At 33.6% G+C, this 19,598-nt stretch overlaps 1 protein-coding gene across 1 annotated transcript; it reads left to right on the top strand.

Annotated features, from left to right (window-relative positions):
* Nucleotides 1–126: 126 nt before the first annotated feature.
* LOC307125935 (uncharacterized protein) lies at nucleotides 127–17,636 on the top strand. Its single transcript, XM_079816188.1, has 4 exons — nucleotides 127–409; nucleotides 9,056–9,271; nucleotides 9,401–9,562; nucleotides 14,276–17,636. Exons 2-4 carry the CDS (start codon nucleotides 9,097–9,099, stop codon nucleotides 14,548–14,550), a joined length of 612 nt encoding a protein of 203 aa, XP_079672314.1. The 5' UTR covers nucleotides 127–409; nucleotides 9,056–9,096; the 3' UTR covers nucleotides 14,551–17,636.
* The last annotated feature ends 1,962 nt before the right edge of the window (nucleotides 17,637–19,598 follow it).

Raw genomic sequence — 19,598 nt, 5'->3', positions numbered from 1 at the left:
GTACAATACAACAAGAGGGTACATTAGGATAAACAAACAAAAAACATCATAACACAAAAGAATTGTGAGTCGCAGATGTCAATAGGTTCATGTAATGTGTGTCATGCGCGTGTCCGTCGAGCCTCTAGAGGGCGCTGTGTGAGCGGAGCTGCGCATGCGCGGGGTTCTCGTCTTTCATGTCGTCGAGTCGTTCCGTGTGTTTTAAACCGCCGCGATGAGCTTTAACGCGCGGGGGATTTAGATAACGCGAGCCGTGTTTACAATACAGACCGATTGTTCATCTTTATTCCGCTCCGGGATGAGAGATACAGAACATAGAGCGGTTATAATGTCACGAGCGATTCTTCTCCTGTCAAGATGAGAAACGTCGTTTCCAGTCAGTGTCAGTGACGTCACGCGCGACTCTCAGGTATTGTTATTTATTTACATTTCATCTTTGTTTTGGCTTTGTCATTCTCGTAATGCTTAATAATGTCGCTTTGAATGAGATATTTAAGTTACGGTAAGCTAGTTGTCACGTGATCTGTACCTCAGGTGGTCACGTGCTGTTTTGATTCAATACATTTGATTAATTACATTCCGTGTATCATTTCTCAACATTATGACATTATTTCAAGAATTACACATTTATATCTCAGAATTCTGACTTTATTTCTCACAATTATGACTTTATATCCCAGAATTATGTGGATATCTCAGAATTCTGACTTTATTTCTTACAATTATGACTTTATATCCAAGAATTATGTTTATATCTCAGAATTCTGACTTTATTTCTTACAATTATGACTTTATATCCCAGAATTATGTTTATATATCAGAATTCTGACTTTATTTCTCACAATTATGACTTTATATCCAAGAATTATGTTTATATCTCAGAATTCTGACTCTATTTCTTACAATTATAACTTTATATCCCAGAATTATGTTTATATATCAGAATTCTGACTTTATTTCTCACAATTATGACTTTATATCCAAGAATTATGTTTATATCTCAGAATTCTGACTCTATTTCTTACAATTATGACTTTATATCCCAGAATTATGTTTATATCTCAGAATTCTGACTTTATTTCTCACAATTATGACTTTATATCCCAGAATTATGTGGATATCTCAGAATTCTGACTTTATTTCTTACAATTATGACTTTATATCCAAGAATTATGTTTATATATCAGAATTCTGACTTTATTTCTCACAATTATGACTTTATATCCAAGAATTATGTTTATATCTCAGAATTCTGACTCTATTTCTTACAATTATGACTTTATATCCCAGAATTATGTGGATATCTCAGAATTCTGACTTTATTTCTTACAATTATGACTTTATATCCCAGAATTATGTTTATATATCAGAATTCTGACTTTATTTCTCACAATTATGACTTTATATCCAAGAATTATGTTTATATCTCAGAATTCTGACTTTATTTCTTACAATTATGACTTTATATCCCAGAATTATGTTTATATATCAGAATTCTGACTTTATTTCTCACAATTATGACTTTATATCCAAGAATTATGTTTATATCTCAGAATTCTGACTTTATTTCTTACAATTATGACTTTATATCCCAGAATTATGTTTATATATCAGAATTCTGACTTTATTTCTCACAATTATGACTTTATATCCAAGAATTATGTTTATATCTCAGAATTCTGACTTTATTTCTTACAATTATGACTTTATATCCAAGAATTATGTTTATATCTCAGAATTCTGACTTTATTTCTTACAATTATGACTTTATATCCAAGAATTATGTTTATATCTCAGAATTCTGACTTTATTTCTTACAATTATGACTTTATATCCCAGAATTATGTTTATATATCAGAATTCTGACTTTATTTCTCACAATTATGACTTTATATCCAAGAATTATGTTTATATCTCAGAATTCTGACTCTATTTCTTACAATTATGACTTTATATCCAAGAATTATGTTTATATCTCAGAATTCTGACTCTATTTCTTACAATTATGACTTTATATCCAAGAATTATGTTTATATCTCAGAATTCTGACTTTATTTCTTACAATTATGACTTTATATCCCAGAATTATGTTTATATCTCAGAATTCTGACTTTATTTCTTACAATTATGACTTTATATCCAAGAATTATGTTTATATCTCAGAATTCTGACTCTATTTCTTACAATTATGACTTTATATCCAAGAATTATGTTTATATCTCAGAATTCTGACTTTATTTCTTACAATTATGACTTTATATCCCAGAATTATGTTTATATCTCAGAATTCTGACTTTATTTCTTACAATTATGACTTTATATCCAAGAATTATGTTTATATCTCAGAATTCTGACTTTATTTCTTACAATTATGACTTTATATCCCAGAATTATGTTTATATATCAGAATTCTGACTTTATTTCTCACAATTATGACTTTATATCCAAGAATTATGTTTATATCTCAGAATTCTGACTCTATTTCTTACAATTATGACTTTATATCCAAGAATTATGTTTATATCTCAGAATTCTGACTTTATTTCTTACAATTATGACTTTATATCCCAGAATTATGTTTATATCTCAGAATTCTGACTTTATTTCTCACAATTATGACTTTATATCCAAGAATTATGTTTATATCTCAGAATTCTGACTCTATTTCTTACAATTATGACTTTATATCCCAGAATTATGTTTATATCTCAGAATTCTGACTTTATTTCTTACAATTATGACTTTATATCCTAGAATTATGTTTATATATCAGAATTCTGACTTTATTTCTTACAATTATGACTTTATATCCTAGAATTATGTTTATATCTCAGAATTCTGACTTTATTTCTCACAATTATGACTTTATATCCCAGAATTCTCTTTATATCTTATAATTATGACTTTATTTTATCAAAATTATTACTATTTCTCACAATTATGACTTTATATCCCAGAATTATATTTATATCTCATAATTATGACTTTATTTCTCAAAATCATGACTTTATATCCTAGAATTATGTTTATATCTCATAATTATGACTTTATTTCTCAAAATCATGACTTTATATCCTAGAATTATGTTTATATCTCATAATTATGACTTTATTTCTTACAATTATGACTTTATATCCCAGAATTATGTTTATATCTCATAATTATGACTTTATTTCTCAAAATCATGACTTTATATCCCAGAATTATATTTATATCTCATAATTATGACTTTATTGCTCAGAATAATGACTTTATTTCTCACAATTATGACTTTATTGCTCAGAATTCTATTTATATCTCATAATTATGACTTTATTTCTCAAAAGTATGACTTTATTTCTCAACATTATGACTTTATATCCCAACATTATGACTTTATATCCCAGAATTCTGTTTATATCTCATAATTATGACTTTATTGCTCAGAATAATGACTTTATTTCTCAAAATTCTGATTTTATTTCTCAAAATTATGACTTTATTGTTCATAATTCTGTTTATATCTCATAATTATGACTTTATTGCTCGGAATAATGACTTTATTTCTCAAAATTCTGATTTTATTTCTCAAAATTATGACTTTATTGCTCAGAATAAAGACTATTTCTCACAATTATGACTTTATTGTTCAGAATTATATTTATATCTCATAATTATGACTTTATTGCTCAGAATTATATTTATATCTCATAATTCAGTTTATATCTCATAATTATGACTTTATTGCTCGGAATAATGACTTTATTTCTCAAAATTCTGATTTTATTTATCAAAATTATGACTTTATTGCTCAGAATTATGACTTTATTTCTCACAATTATGACTTTATACAGGGTTTCCGCGGGGTCATAAAAAGTCATAAATTTAACAATAAGAATTTAAGGCCATAAAAAGTCATAAAAACGTCCGGATTTTCCATACAAGGTCATAAAAAACATTTAGCCACGTCTAAAATTGAACATACTGTATCATACTGTATCATACTGTATCATACTGTATCATACTGTATCATACTGAGTCACTGCTTAGTTTAATTGAAATCATCCTGGGCTGCGTTTCCCAAAAGCATCGTAAGCCTAAGTTGATCGTAAAAACGATCGTACGAGTGATCTTCATATTAAGGTCTGTTTCCCAAAAGCATCGTAACTTAAGTAGCACTTGAAAATGATCGTAGATCTACGAGTGCTCTGGAGTGATCGTAAAGCTCTAAGGTTATCGTAAGAAGACGCCTACTGGACAACCGGCAGATTACACCTTTAACTTTATTCAACTGCTTTGTGATAATACTATGGGATTTGATTTGACTAAGGTTTTGATTGTACTTTATTGTACACTTTTTTTTATTTATTAATTTTTTTAATATTCTCATTATTATCAATGTTGATTAAAAAAAACAGTTCTGCTGCTTAATATTTTTGTGGAAACTGACTTTATGATCACTGGATTTTATTATTTATTTTTTTATGAGGGCAGGTAACAAACCAACAAAATTATAAATACACATCTGAATTAAATGAGGATATTTATTTAGTCTTTTTGAAAGGGATCTTTTCTTGGTTTTTTTGTTTTTGTTTTTTTTGTATCTCATAATTCTGACTTTATTTCTCAAAATAATGACTTTATATTCCAGAATTATGTTTATATCTCATGATGATGACTTTAATTCTGACTTTATTGCTCAGAATTATGACTTTATATTCCAGAATTATGTTTATATCTCATAATGATGACTTTAATTCTGACTTTATTGCTCAGAATTCTGACTTTATTTCTCAAAATTATGACTTTATATCCCAGAATTCTGTTTATATTTAATAATTCTGACTTTATTGCTCAGAATTCTGACTTTATTTCTCAAAATTAGGACTTCATATCCCAGAATTATGACTATATCCCAGAATTCTGTTTATATCTCATAATGATGACTTTAATTCTGACTTTATTTCTCAAAATAATGACTTAATATTCCAGAATTATGTTTATATCTCATGATGATGACTTTAATTAGGACTTTATTGCTCAGAATTCTGACTTTATTTCTCAAAATTATGACTTTATATCCCAGAATTATGTTTATATCTCATAATTATGACTTTATTGCTCAGAATTCTGGCTTTATTTCTCAAAATCATGACTTTATTGCTCAAAATAATGACTTTATATTCCATTATTACTTTTCTTGTTTTTTTTTTGTTCAGCCTTTTGTCAGTGCCTCAGCCTGTAGTTGCTTTATATAGTCGTGTTTTGATTGCTAATCCACATCAGATGACAATTATTATGTGAAACGTTCAGAGGAAACCATTCCATATAAGGTTATATTTCAGCACTTCGCAAATGGACAGCGACTCTTAAGTAGCTCTTAGAGCGCGTTCTCGCGCGCTCATGTTAAGTACATTTCTGGGAAACGCACGTGGAATTTCTGCGAGTGATCGTAACTTCGCTCGTAGAACACGCTCTTTAGAGCTAAGATACATCGTTATTGGGAAACCCGGCCCTGGCTATCACAATGGGAAAATGTACCTTTAACGATCTATGTCTCGAAGACGGTGCGTTTAGTAGCTGGCTCAAGCCAGGCCCGGTTCTACGGAGGTGCTAAGCACCCTCAAACGCAAGTAAAAGCACCCTCAGTTGATACTGTAATAATATTGGCGAAACAGATTTGGCAGATTTGCACATTTGTTTCCTCTGGAGAACGTCAAATGCATATATTGTCAGCCAATGATTGCAATCACAGATATAGTTATTGATCTCTAGCCTGGATGCCAGCTGAATTTAGCCCCGCCCACAAAATTTTTTGCTCGGGCAATTCGGTCTGGACTCGCTCCATAGAGGAGGAATTATGCCTGAACAGAAACTGTTCGGACCAATGAAATCATCAGGGCGGGCTTTAGACGATGATGGACAGATGATCAACAGTAGCGTAATCATCACGTCATCGAAGGCTCTTGGGTTGAATTTGCTCTTATCCTAAACGGAGAACTTGTTCGTATATGCATTCACCTTCACTATTTCTCTCAGAAACGATGATCGTGTTGGTAAGTACTCTGTGTATCCTTAAATTATTTTATTACTGCTAAAGATCGTTTACACTTTTGTAACGTTACTTAATCCAGCGTGCGTGCAGACAGGGTTTCCAAGTGTTTTTGCAATGTCGCGCACAATTGCTACTCAAAACTATAGCCCAAAACAATAACTTTCCGGGGGATTCTCCGGAAAAAAATGGCGTTTGGTTGGCAAAATATGTTATTTTGGCAAGGTTGCCTGCTAAAATTCGCATTCCTGGGTTTATATATTCACATAATTGGGGTCGCTTCAACCCGCGGACATGGAGAAAAACACGGACTTGGTAACAGTGCAGTTGAGTTCTGTTGACGTTTGACAACTAACGTTACGCGTCGCTCCGTTGCTCTGATTGGTTGTGGGTCTATCCAATTGAGGTCTTTCCTGGCTCGGTTGAAACACGCCCCATAATCAAAGCTCAATGGAGCGGATCAGACTCATATTCTGACTAGAGTTGAGTATGGCCACGCCAGGCTAGGTTTGGGGTGCCATGTCATGCGCTGCTGGTGGTTTTTAGGCTAACGTTATGCAGTTAATGCAGGCTCGCGAAACCTCTCATTAACAAGACACGATGTAGGTAAGATATTTATTGTTGACAACTTAATTTTTTTAACGGAGCTTTGTGAGATCGCGATGAACTGACAAAGCAACAGCATTTTAGTGATCGTAGCGATCTTGGCTTGCTTTCGAGGCTACAGTCCTGTAACATTCATTGAATAAAACTATTATTTCTAAGAGGACCGACTTGGCATGCAGCAAAGTTTAGGAAGTGACATCTAAATATAAATGCACGAGACAGAAATATCCTCCTGAGACCCAGAATAGATGTTTTAATTATATTTTAGCGAATTTCTCTGACAACATGCACAGTTTTAAGTCTGGATATTCTCATGAAAATATTATTACACGTCTTTTTACAATTACATATTGTCCCAAAACACATTATATTCAGTGTATAGATGTATTGCATAGAATGGGAATGGCCATGTTCACACGCATATTGCATAGTAAAATGGTATATCAAATTATTCTTTCATAACATTGAGAATCATCTTTATACAAAGTTTGGATAAAAAAAGCTTGAAGCATAAAAATTGACTGGTGAATGAAAACAAATCCCATTGTTTTTGTCTATTCATGCCTTTTCATTTTCTCAATAAATAGTTCTGGTGTCCTCTACATAACATAAGATTTTTTTTTTATGCTCCAAACAATGTAATGGCCTAAAAAAAATCTAAATTCACAAAAACTTTTTTTCTGGTTCTCAGGAAGATGATGAGTTGGAAAGTAATGCCATAAAACAATTGTTAATTTACAATGTTACAATTGTTAAGTGTTCCTGTGTTCTTGATACTCAAGAAAAAGAAGGCGAAGGCTTCAGTTTCTTAATCTTAAGTAAGAAATAATAGAATTACTCTTTAAATAATAAAACTTGTTACTTTCAATGAAAGTCAATAATAAAGACTTTTGAAAGGAATTTTAATGACTGAAGTTATTTATCGTAATTCGTGTAGGTCATACATTTAAATCATAAAAAGGTCTTAAAAAGTCTTACATTTGACTGATTAAACCCTGCAGAAACCCTGTTATATCCCAGAATTATATTTATATCTCATAATTCAGTTTATATCTCATAATTATGACTTTATATCCCAGAATTATATTTATATCTCATAATTATGACTTTATTTCTCAAAATTATGACTTTATATCCCAGAATTATATTTATATCTCATAATTATGACTTTATTTCTCATAATTATTACTTTATTTCTCACAATTATGACTTTATTGCTCAGAATTCTGTTTATATTTCATTATTATGACTTTATTGCTCAGAATTATGACTTTATTTCTCAAAATTATGACTTTATATCCCAGAATTATGACTTTATTGCTCAGATTTCTGTTTATATCTCATAATTATGACTTTATTGCTCAGAATTCTGACTTTATATCCCAGAATTATATTTATATCTCATAATTATGACTTTATTTCTCATAATTATGACTTTATTTCTCACAATTATGACTTTATTGCTCAGAATTCTGTTTATATCTCATAATTATGACTTTATTGCTCAGCATTATGACTTTATTTCCCACAATTATGACTTTATATCCCAGAATTATGACTTTATTACTCAAAATTATGATTTTATTTCTAAACATTGTGACTTTATATCCCAGATATATTCTGTTTATATCTCATAATTATGACTTTATTTCTCAAAATTATGACTTTATATCCCAGAATTATATTTATATCTCATAATTATGACTTTATTTCTCATAATTATTACTTTATTTCTCACAATTATGACTTTATTGCTCAGAATTCTGTTTTATATTTCATTATTATGACTTTATTGCTCAGAATTATGACTTTATTTCTCAAAATTATGACTTTATATCCCAGAATTATGACTTTATTGCTCAGATTTCTGTTTATATCTCATAATTATGACTTTATTGCTCAGAATTCTGACTTTATATCCCAGAATTATATTTATATCTCATAATTATGACTTTATTTCTCATAATTATGACTTTATTTCTCACAATTATGACTTTATTGCTCAGAATTCTTTTTATATCTCATAATTATGACTTTATTGCTCAGCATTATGACTTTATTTCTCACAATTATGACTTTATATCCCAGAATTATGACTTTATTACTCAAAATTATGATTTTATTTCTAAACATTGTGACTTTATATCCCAGATATATTCTGTTTATATCTCATAATTAGGACTTTATTCATAACTGCACATCTCGATACCATGTAGGGCCAAAACAGAGGGTACTATATAGCGAGAAAGACTTTAAGGTTTGTTTATAAATATAAAAAAATGAATCTACCCTGAGAAATGGGAGTAAATGGTGTGACAACTTGCCCCGGTCTGTTTTTCATTGTTCTTTCTCCAAAGCCACTCTATTTATGAGCAACCATGAAAGCACTTTTTCCTTTGAATTGTTGTTTCCACACAGGACGTGCTGCTTTTAAACCCATCTTTAAAGTTCGTGGGGTCATGACCCTGGCGTTGACCCCTGCGGCCGTGTGCCAGTGCTTCACTCTCGTGTCTCTGTGCACATCTATCGCTGACCCCAACTGGATCCAGGTCCAGAACTGCTCCGATCCGGACCGCAAACTCATCTACGGCGTGGCCTTCACGCTGCACGCGTATCAGAACCACACAGACACAGGTTTGACACACTCTTTAGAGTTTTTGGGCTCTGATTGGTCGGCTGGAGCGGTGTGCTGTGATTGGTGTGTGTGATGTGCCCCGCCCCTCTCCGATGATGATGATGATGATGATGATGATGTGTTGATAGGTCCGCTGGGCGGTCTGCAGGGATGGGGGATGTGGCTGCTGTACTTGCTAGCCGCTCTCAGCTACAGCGCCGTCCTGTTTTCCAGCTTCTCTTTCCTGCTCGATTTCCTGGGAGTGGCTGTCACTCAATCAAAGCTGGTGACATCACTGCACATCTCGACAGGTGACATCATCATTATATTTGAAAGCCAAATTTTTGTATAATTAAGTTTTTACACAAACCTCTAACTAGGGATGCACCGATATGAAAATGTTTGCCGATAACCGATAACTCTTTATATTTGAACGCTGATAGCCGATATATCGGCCGAGAAATTTAAATTTTTTATGATTTTTGAGAGCCTGATGACAAAAACAAAAGTCTCACCATTAAATCCATGTTCCAAACACACAATTATGATGTTCTCATGATAATTTTATGTAGCTGATATGACTCATGATGTAAACTGTTCATAAATCATCTTTATCTCACCTTTTTCTGTTCTTGTTTCATAAAACCGCTTGAATTAAGGCAAGACACTGCCGGCAAACCATTGTTATTAGGGACGCATCGATATGAACATTTTGGCCGATACGATAACCGATAATTCTTTATATTTGAACACCGATAACCGATACATTGGCCGACAACCGATAATTCTTTATATTTGAACACCGATAACCGGTACATCGGCCGACAACCGATAATTCTTTATATTTGAACACCGATAACCGATACATTGGCCGATAATTATTTATATTTAAACACCGATAACCGGTACATTGGCCGACAACCAATAATTCTTTATATTTTAACACCGATAACTAGGGTTGGGTACCGAAACCCGGTGCCAATATGGCACCGGTACCTTTATGACCGGTATGTACCAGACCGAATCAGAACGCAGATTTCGGTGCCTCATTTCGGTGCCACTTAAAATCAAACGTGCTTTCGCGCTTTGGCCGGCGCTGAGCCAGAGACAGACACGCTCAGCGCTCGTCACATATCACAACTATTCAGTGTTTTCATCCACATCATGTTTATTTTAGGTTTCAGACATTTAAATGCTCATAAGTACTAGCAAAAAATACACAATGATGTCTATGGAAGCGGCAAAAACAATCCTTTCAGACAGTTAAGATTGACTAAGTGTTTTATTCACATCAGATACTCGTTATATAGTGACTATACAGTTTACTCTATTCTTCTCCCAGTTCAGCACGTCACTTACTTTCATGTATTTCGTGAGATGAAGATACATGTATGTGATGTAAATCCGACAGATCCGATTCTCTGAGGCGCAAACTAACGTGGCGCCGCCCATCGCGCAGTATAGATCAACTAACACACATTTACTCACACACATATTTGAAAATCAGAATATCAGATAGTTAATGACATAGTTAGAAAGTTTGTGAATATTTTGATTAAAAAAGAAAAAGCGAAATAAACCCGATACAGCTGAGTGAGCTGTCATACAGCGCTATTGTAGCAGCTGTGTGCCATATGAGAAGCATGACGCGTCTCCATGGAAACAATAAGGTGATGCGCTCTAAAATATTTAGCCAGAGAATATGGTCATATTTCTGCAAAATAAAGCTAAAGCTTGAAGCTGGTTTGTAGCATACCAATAATACAGACTACTGCTGTTATTACTGTATTTAGAGTTAAATTAGGCCTATTGTTGTTGGGTTAGGTGGCTTTAGTTTTACTGTGAATTTGTTATGTAAATTGTGTTTTGTATTTATTTATATTTACATATTTAAGTATACTTTAAACTTGTAAGAAATTGTTCAATTTAAATAATAATAAAAAAAAATCAATAAAAAGCCATTCTTTAATCTCATCCACTTCGTTTTGTGGATCTTTTTTTAAAGTATCGGTTCAGGCACCGTTTAGGCACCGGTACCGTTTTAAAAGTATCGGTTTGGCACCGGTATCGGAAAAAACCCAAACGATACCCAACCCTACCGATAACCGATACATTGGCCGATAATTATTTATATTTTAATGCCGATAATCGATACATTGGCCGACAACCGATAATTCTTTATATTTGAACGCCGATAACCGATACATTGGCCGACAACCGATAACTCTTTATATTTGAACACTAATAGCCGATACATTGGCCGACAACCGATAATTCTTTATATTTGGATGCCGATAACGGATACATTGGCCAATAATTCTTTATATTTGAACGCCGATAACTGATACATTGGCCTGTAATCAAAATCCAAATTTTTGTAAATTAAGGTTTTACACAAACCTCTAACTAGGGATGCATTGATATGATTTTGGCTGATAACCGATATATATCGGCTGATAAATCCAAATCAAAATGTATATATAATTCTTGTGAGCCTGATTACAAAAACAAAAGTCTCACCATTAAAGCCACGTCCCAGACACACAATTATGATGTTCTCATGATAATTTTATGCAGCCGATATGACTCATGATGTACATGGTTTAGAAATCATCTCCTTACGTATTATTGACACACCGTTTTTTCTGTTCTTGTTTCATAAAACCGCTTGCATTAAGGCAAGACACTGCCGGCAAACCGTTGTTGTTCGGGATGCACCGATTTTAACATTTTGGCCGATAATTCTTTATATTTGAACACCGATAACCGATATATCGGCCGATAATCTAAATCCAATTTTTTATATAATTAAGGTTTTGTGCAAACCTCTAACTAAGGATGCACCGATATAAACATTTTTGCCGATAACCGATAACTCTTTATATTTGAACGCTGATAGCCGATATATCGGCCGAGAAATTTAAAACCAAATTTTTTTTATGATTTTTGAGAGCCTGATGACAAAAACCAAAGTCTCACCATTAAATCCACGTCCCAAACACACAATTATGATGTTCTTATGATAATTTTATGTAGCTGATATGACTCATGATGTAAACTGTTCATAAATCATCCGCTTATGTATTATTGACAATCACTTTTTTCTGTTCTTGTTTCATAAAACCGCTTGCATTAAGGCAAGACACTGCCGGCAAACCATTGTTGTTAGGGACGCATCGATATGAACATTTTGACCGATACGATAACCGATAATTCTTTATATTTGAACACTGATGACCGATACATTGGCCGACAACGATAATTCTTTATATTTGAACACGATAACCGATACATTGGCCGACAACCAATAATTCTTTATATTTTAACACCGATAACCGATACATTGGCCGACAACCGATAATTCTTTATATTTGAACACTAATAACCGATACATTGGCCGACAACCAATAATTCTTTATATTTGAACGTCGATAACTGATACATTGGCCGATAACCAATAACTCTTTATATTTGGACACTAATAACCGATACATTGGCCGATAACTGATAATTATTTACATTTGAACGGCGATAACCGATACATTGGCCGATAATTCTTTATATTTGAACGCCGATAACTGATACATTGGCCGATAATCAAAATCCAAATTTTTGTATAATTAAGGTTTTACACAAACCTCTTACTAGGGATGCATTGATATGAACATTTTGGCCGATAACTGATAATTCTTTATATTTGAACGCTGATAACCGATATATATCGGCTGATAAATCCAAATCAAAATGTATATATAATTCTTGTGAGCCTGATTACAAAAACAAAAGTCTCACCATTAAAGCTACGTCCCAGACACACAATTATGATGTTCTCATGATAATTTTATGTAGCTGATATGTATGTCATGTCTCAATAGTTTAGAAATCATCTCCTTACGTATTATTGACACTCTGTTTTTTCTGTTCTTGTTTCATAAAACTGCTTGCATTAAGGCAAGACACTGCCGACAAACCATTGTTGTTCGGGATGCACCGATATGAACATTTTGGCCGATAACCGATAATTCTTTATATTTGAACACAGATAACAGATACATTGGCCGACAACCGATAATTCTTTATATCTGAACACTAATAACCGATACATTGGCCGACAACCGATAATTCTTTATATTTGAACACTAATAACCGATACATTGGCCGACAACCGATAATTCTTTATATTTGAACACTAATAACCGATACAGTGGCCGACAACCGATAATTCTTTATATTTGAACACTAATAACCGATACAGTGGCCGACAACCGATAATTCTTTATATTTGAACGCCGATAACCGATACATTGTCCGATAATCTAAATCCCAATTTTTGTATAATTAAGATTTTGCACAAACCTCTAACTAGGGATGCACCGATATGAACATTTTGGCCGATACGATAACTGATCATTCTTTATATTTGAACGCTGATAACCGATATATCGGCTGATAAATCAAAATCCAATTTTTTTATATAATTTTTGAGAGCCTGATTACAAAAACAAAAGTCTCACCATTAAAGCCACGTCCCAAACACACAATTATGATGTTCTCATGATGATTTTATGTAGCCGATATGACAGACTTGAACTGTATTTTTTCTTTTTTGAAGTGATTTCAATCATATTTTAAGCAACTCAAACCCAGAGTCTCAGCTGAAGGAAATAATACAGTATTTATCAGCTTTAATATATCGGACAGATAACGATAACATTAAAAATGAACATATATCGTCCGATACCGATATGGTGGCGATATATAGTTCATCCCTAACATAATTATGGTCTATTTTGCCTTCATAAGTGACCGGTGGAAAGAAAACATCCACACATTTTACTAGCAGCTCTACACACACACCAAATTCATATCTATATACTGAAGGTTTGTATTTATGATTTATAGAACATTTAACCCCTTAAAACATGATTCAAATGGATTATAGGGTCATATTTAAAGCACAGTTTTAGTGTGTTTTAGGTATAGTATAATGAATGTAGTCTAATGTTTGTTTCCTCTGGTTTCAGCGGTCAGTTGTGTGGCGGTGCTGGGTGTGTGTGTGACCTGTATGTGTGTGATCGAACACAACCTACAACGAGGGACACACACCTCTCCGCCGGACTGCCTATTCCCTGGGGAAAGCTTCTTCATCGAGATCCTGGGCCTGCTCTTCTCTCTCATGGCGTGCGTTTTCACCCTCAAGGGCCGGCCAGAACCCGTTAGGTCATGTGACTACCTGAGCGTGGGCGGAGAGGACAGTGATACAGAGCCTTTGATTGGTGGAGATGAGGGGGAGGAGTAAAGGCGTCAGAGGTTCACTTGATTTATGCACTTTATGTTCTTATGACGGGAAACATGAGCAGAAACGCGGATTGGTCACACAGGATGTAGAGTGTTTATTATTTATTCAGTTCAAAGACGATGTCGCTGCAGGAACCAAAGAGAAGAGCACAACTACTATTATTTATTACTAATAAACTGCTGGAAAGTATCGCGAAATAAATCCCATATCAAATCTAGGCAGGTGGAGCTGGGGAGGTGGAGGAGCTCAGCAAACACTGAACCTGAGCGAGCGATCTCATTGGCTGCAGGACCAGCAGAGCCAATCAGCTTGTGCCGTTCGGTAATGATGCGTTTGCTTTCCTAGAGTTCCACGACTGAAGTAGATATTTCTCTCTTTTGCGCCTACTAACGCGAAGTGTGTCATTAATGCTGCCAGAATTATGGGAAATGTAGTTTTTCCTGTAAGTGTGATCATTCCGACATGACTTGAAGAAGCCGGCGTGAGATCCTCACATGAGCACAACTGCCACTTGTTTTCTACTCGCGGACCAAATCCAGACACCACTAAAAAGTCACACTTGGTTTGTTTCAGGGATTTGAGAGCCGTTCACAATCACACCGATCAGGCATAACATAATAACACTGATGATCTCCTGTTAGTGGGTGGGATATATTCGGCAGCAAGTGAACATGTTGTCCTCAGAGTTGATGTGTTAGAAGCAGGAGAAATGGGCAAGCAATTTGAGCGGTCATAATGTTATGCCTGATTGGTGTATACTATGTGAACGCTCCACATGCATAATCATATTTAATATTCAATGTATGCACAAATGAGAAGAAATCGTATAAAACTCAATATACAATATAATTCTTTATATTTGAACACCGATAACCGATACATTGGCCGACAACCGATAATTCTTTATATTTGAACACGATAACCGATACATTGGCCGATAATTATTTATATTTTAACACCGATAACCGATACATTGGCCGATAATTCATTATATTTGAATGCCGATAACCAATACATTGGCCGACAACCGATAATTCTTTATATTTGAACACGTTAACCGATACATTGGCCGACAACCGATAATTCTTTATATTTGAACACGATAACCGATACATTGGCCGACAACCGATAATTTTTTATATTTGAACACGATAACCGATACATTGGCAGACAACCGATAATTCTTTATATTTGAACACGATAACCGATACATTGGCCGACAACCGATAATTCTTTATATTTGAACACGATAACCGATACATTGGCCGATAATTCTTTATATTTGAACACGATAACCGATACATTGGTCGACAACCAATAATTCTTTATATTTGAACACGATAACCGATACATTGGCCGACAACCAATAATTCTTTATATTTGAACACGATTACCGATACATTGGCCGATAATTCTTTATATTTGAACACGATAACCGATACATTGGCCGACAACCAATAATTCTTTATATTTGAACACGTTAACCGATACATTGGCCGACAACCAATAATTCTTTATATTTGAACACGATTACCGATACATTGGCCGACAACCGATAATTCTTTATATTTGAACACGATAACCGATACATTGGCCGACAACCGATAATTCTTTATATTTGAACACGATAACCGATACATTGGCCGACAACCGATAATTCTTTATATTTGAACACGATAACCGATACATTGGCCGACAACCGATAATTCTTTATATTTGAACACCGATAACCGATACATTGGCCGATAATTATTTATATTTGAACACCGATAACCGATACATTGGCCGATAATTCTTTATATTTGAACACGATAACCGATACATTGGCCGACAACCGATAATTCTTTATATTTGAACACGATAACCGATACATTGGTCGACAACCAATAATTCTTTATATTTGAACACGATAACCGATACATTGGCCGACAACCAATAATTCTTTATATTTGAACACGATAACCGATACATTGGCCGACAACCGATAATTCTTTATATTTGAACACGATAACCGATACATTGGCCGACAACCGATAATTCTTTATATTTGAACACGATAACCGATACATTGGCCGACAACCGATAATTCTTTATATTTGAACACCGATAACCGATACATCGGCCGATAATTCTTTATATTTGAACACCGATAACCGATACATTGGCCGATAATTATTTATATTTTAACACCGATAACCGATACATTGGCCGATAATTATTTATATTTTAACACCGATAACCGATACATTGGCCGATAATTCTTTATATTTGAACACCGATAACCGATACATTGGCCGATAATTATTTATATTTTAACACCGATAACCGATACATTGGCCGATAATTATTTATATTTTAACACCGATAACCGATACATTGGCCGACAACCGATAATTCTTTATATTTGAACACGTTAACCGATACATTGGCCGACAACTGATAATTCTTTATATTTGAACACCGATAACCGATACATTGGCCGACAACTAATAATTCTTTATATTTTAACACCGATAACCGATACATTGGCCGATAATTATTTATATTTGAATGCTGATAACTGATACATTGGCCGATAATTCTTTATATTTGAACGCCGATAACCGATACACAGGGATTTGAGAGTCGTTCACAATTACACCGATCAGGCATAACATTATGACCAGTGAATAACACTGATGATCTCCTGTTAGTGGGTGGGGTATATTAGGCAGCAAGTGAACATGTTGTCCTCAGAGTTGATGTGTTAGAAGCAGGAGAAATGGGCAAGAGTAAGAATTTGAGCAAGTTTGGGCCTGTGTTATGTTATGTTATGTTAATGTTATGCCTGATTGGTGTATACCATGTGAACGCTCCACATGCATTATCATATTTAATATTCAATGTATGCACAAATGAGAAGAAATTATATATAAAACTCAATATACACTCATACAACGTGAAATTCCCTTTCACTTCACTTAAAGTGTGTAGACTAAGATATCCAGGGCTGTTTGTGTAGAGAAATGACTCCAACACCAATCCTCAGCGTGCCTTGAGCTTCCTGGAAAACATTCATGTTGTCGTGTAAGAGAGTTTTAGAGCTGGTAAAGGGATATTTACTCGTCCTCAAGTTGCTCCTGTATGACCGTCTTTGAACACAAAACAAGATATTTTTAAAGAATGTCGGTAAGCAAAAAGTTCCCCATCAGGGGCGTTTGTAGGATTATCATTATAGGGCGGCAAAAAAATGGTAAGACTTTAGTTTAGGGTCGAATTCTCACTATTAACTAGTAGCTTATTAGTATGCATATTAGGATATTGGCTGTTTATTATCACTTATAAAGCAAATATTAACGCCTTATTCTGCATGACCATATTGTACATCCCTTAATCATACAATATATGATTTAGGTTTATAATCACTAGGATCCGAAATGTGAGGTTAGAGTGGTTCTCCAACGAGAAAATTTTGATTTCCATTTTAAGATGTTCTGAACGCCAACAACTGAGATAACCGTAGCTTGAAAACGATGTCAGTGGGCAGATATGACTGATACAGTTTTTCCATATTCGTCAGTGACGACAATAAACATATGTTTAAAGCTACACTGTGTAACTTTTTTAGTTTATTCTTAGCTAAAAACACTTAGTTCTTTCAAAAATATATGTGCTCATTAATGTATATTTACTTCTTTCAAGTAATAAAGTATTCTGGTAAGTTTATAATATGCCGTTGTAAACACATACGGGTGAGGGTTCGACTGCGGGTCGCCATGTTGATCCTCCATCTTGAAAGTACATTAGCCAAAGAGGGACATTCCCGTATATTCAAGCTTGGCCTTTGGCGTTTTAACACTCGATGGCTCCGTGTCCAATGTGGACGAGGTCGAGCTGGAAGCCATGTTAATCTTGGGCTAAATCAGCCACCGTAGGAGTTAAAACGAAATCGGAGAGGAACAGAAACTAATATTCTCTGGATGGTCATATACAAGTTCACCACTAGATGGGGGAAAATATCACACAGTGGAGCTTTAACTCAGGGTTCCCCCGGGGTTTTAAAATGTCTAAAATGCTTTTTTTTATATTTAAAACGTCGTAAAAACAGCCAGATTTTCATCCGAGGTCTTAAATTTCATTTAGTTAGGACTAAAAAAAAGGTTTTATCCTCGTTCATTTCCAGAACCACTGGCCGCAGAAAGTTATTAACATTACACTGTAGCAAAAAAGTATCGAATCGTAGACGACAAAGTACTCGATGATAAAACTACAAATCCCGTGATAAATGCAATCACCTGCCCGCAAAATTTATATGACAATCCATATGTTTTTCTCCAATGTACAGTTTTTCCCCCACAGTAGACGCATAAGAGGCTCATATTTCATATTAAATACATAGACTTTAAGAAATTGATATCACAGATAAAAAGCACTGATTTTTTTTTTAGGGCTGTCAAAAGATTAATCGCGATTAATCGCATCCAAAATAAAAGTTTGTGTTTACATAATATATGTGTGTGTACTGTGTATAATTATTATTTATATATAAAAACACACACAAGCAAAAATTATATAAATGTATATACAGTATATACATGCAAATATTTCTTAAATATATACATTCTTGTGTGTGTATTTATATATAAATAATAATTAACAGAGTACACACACATATATTATGTAAACACAAACTTTTATTTTGGATGCGATTAATCGCGATTAATCTTTTGACAGCCCTAATTAATTTTTTTGTATTTTTTTTTTTCAATAAATCTTTAGACCTTTCTAATGATTTTTAGTCATAGGCTGTCTGCATATTAACAGGTAACCCAGCAGTTTTTTTGTAAAATAAGTTTTCTGTAAAATATAAATGTATATTATTAGTATTATTGTTATATTTATTCTTAAATACTCTATTTTTAGAGTAATAGTAATATTTCTAATTTTGTTAAATATTTGTATTTATCGATATTATTAGTCTCATTAATATATAAACATTGATATATAAAATGTTATATGCATACACCTTTCATTTGTAAAAAAACTAAAACAAACGCATTTTAACCCGA

The sequence above is a fragment of the Gobio gobio genome (assembly GCF_949357685.1).
Source record: "Gobio gobio genome assembly, chromosome: 4".
Taxonomy (NCBI): domain Eukaryota; kingdom Metazoa; phylum Chordata; class Actinopteri; order Cypriniformes; family Gobionidae; genus Gobio; species Gobio gobio.
The sequence above is the reverse complement of the archived record's forward strand: the minus strand, read 5'-3'. Positions and strand labels throughout refer to the sequence as shown.

Bases quoted from the DNA above. Each gene is read 5' to 3' on its own strand.
- LOC307125935 (XM_079816188.1), top strand. From the start codon at position 9,097: ATGACCCTGGCGTTGACCCCTGCGGCCGTGTGCCAGTGCTTCACTCTC. The intron at 9,272-9,400 runs GTTTGACACACT...ATGTGTTGATAG, and splicing joins TCAGAACCACACAGACACAG to GTCCGCTGGGCGGTCTGCAG. The intron at 9,563-14,275 runs GTGACATCATCA...CTCTGGTTTCAG, and splicing joins ATCACTGCACATCTCGACAG to CGGTCAGTTGTGTGGCGGTG.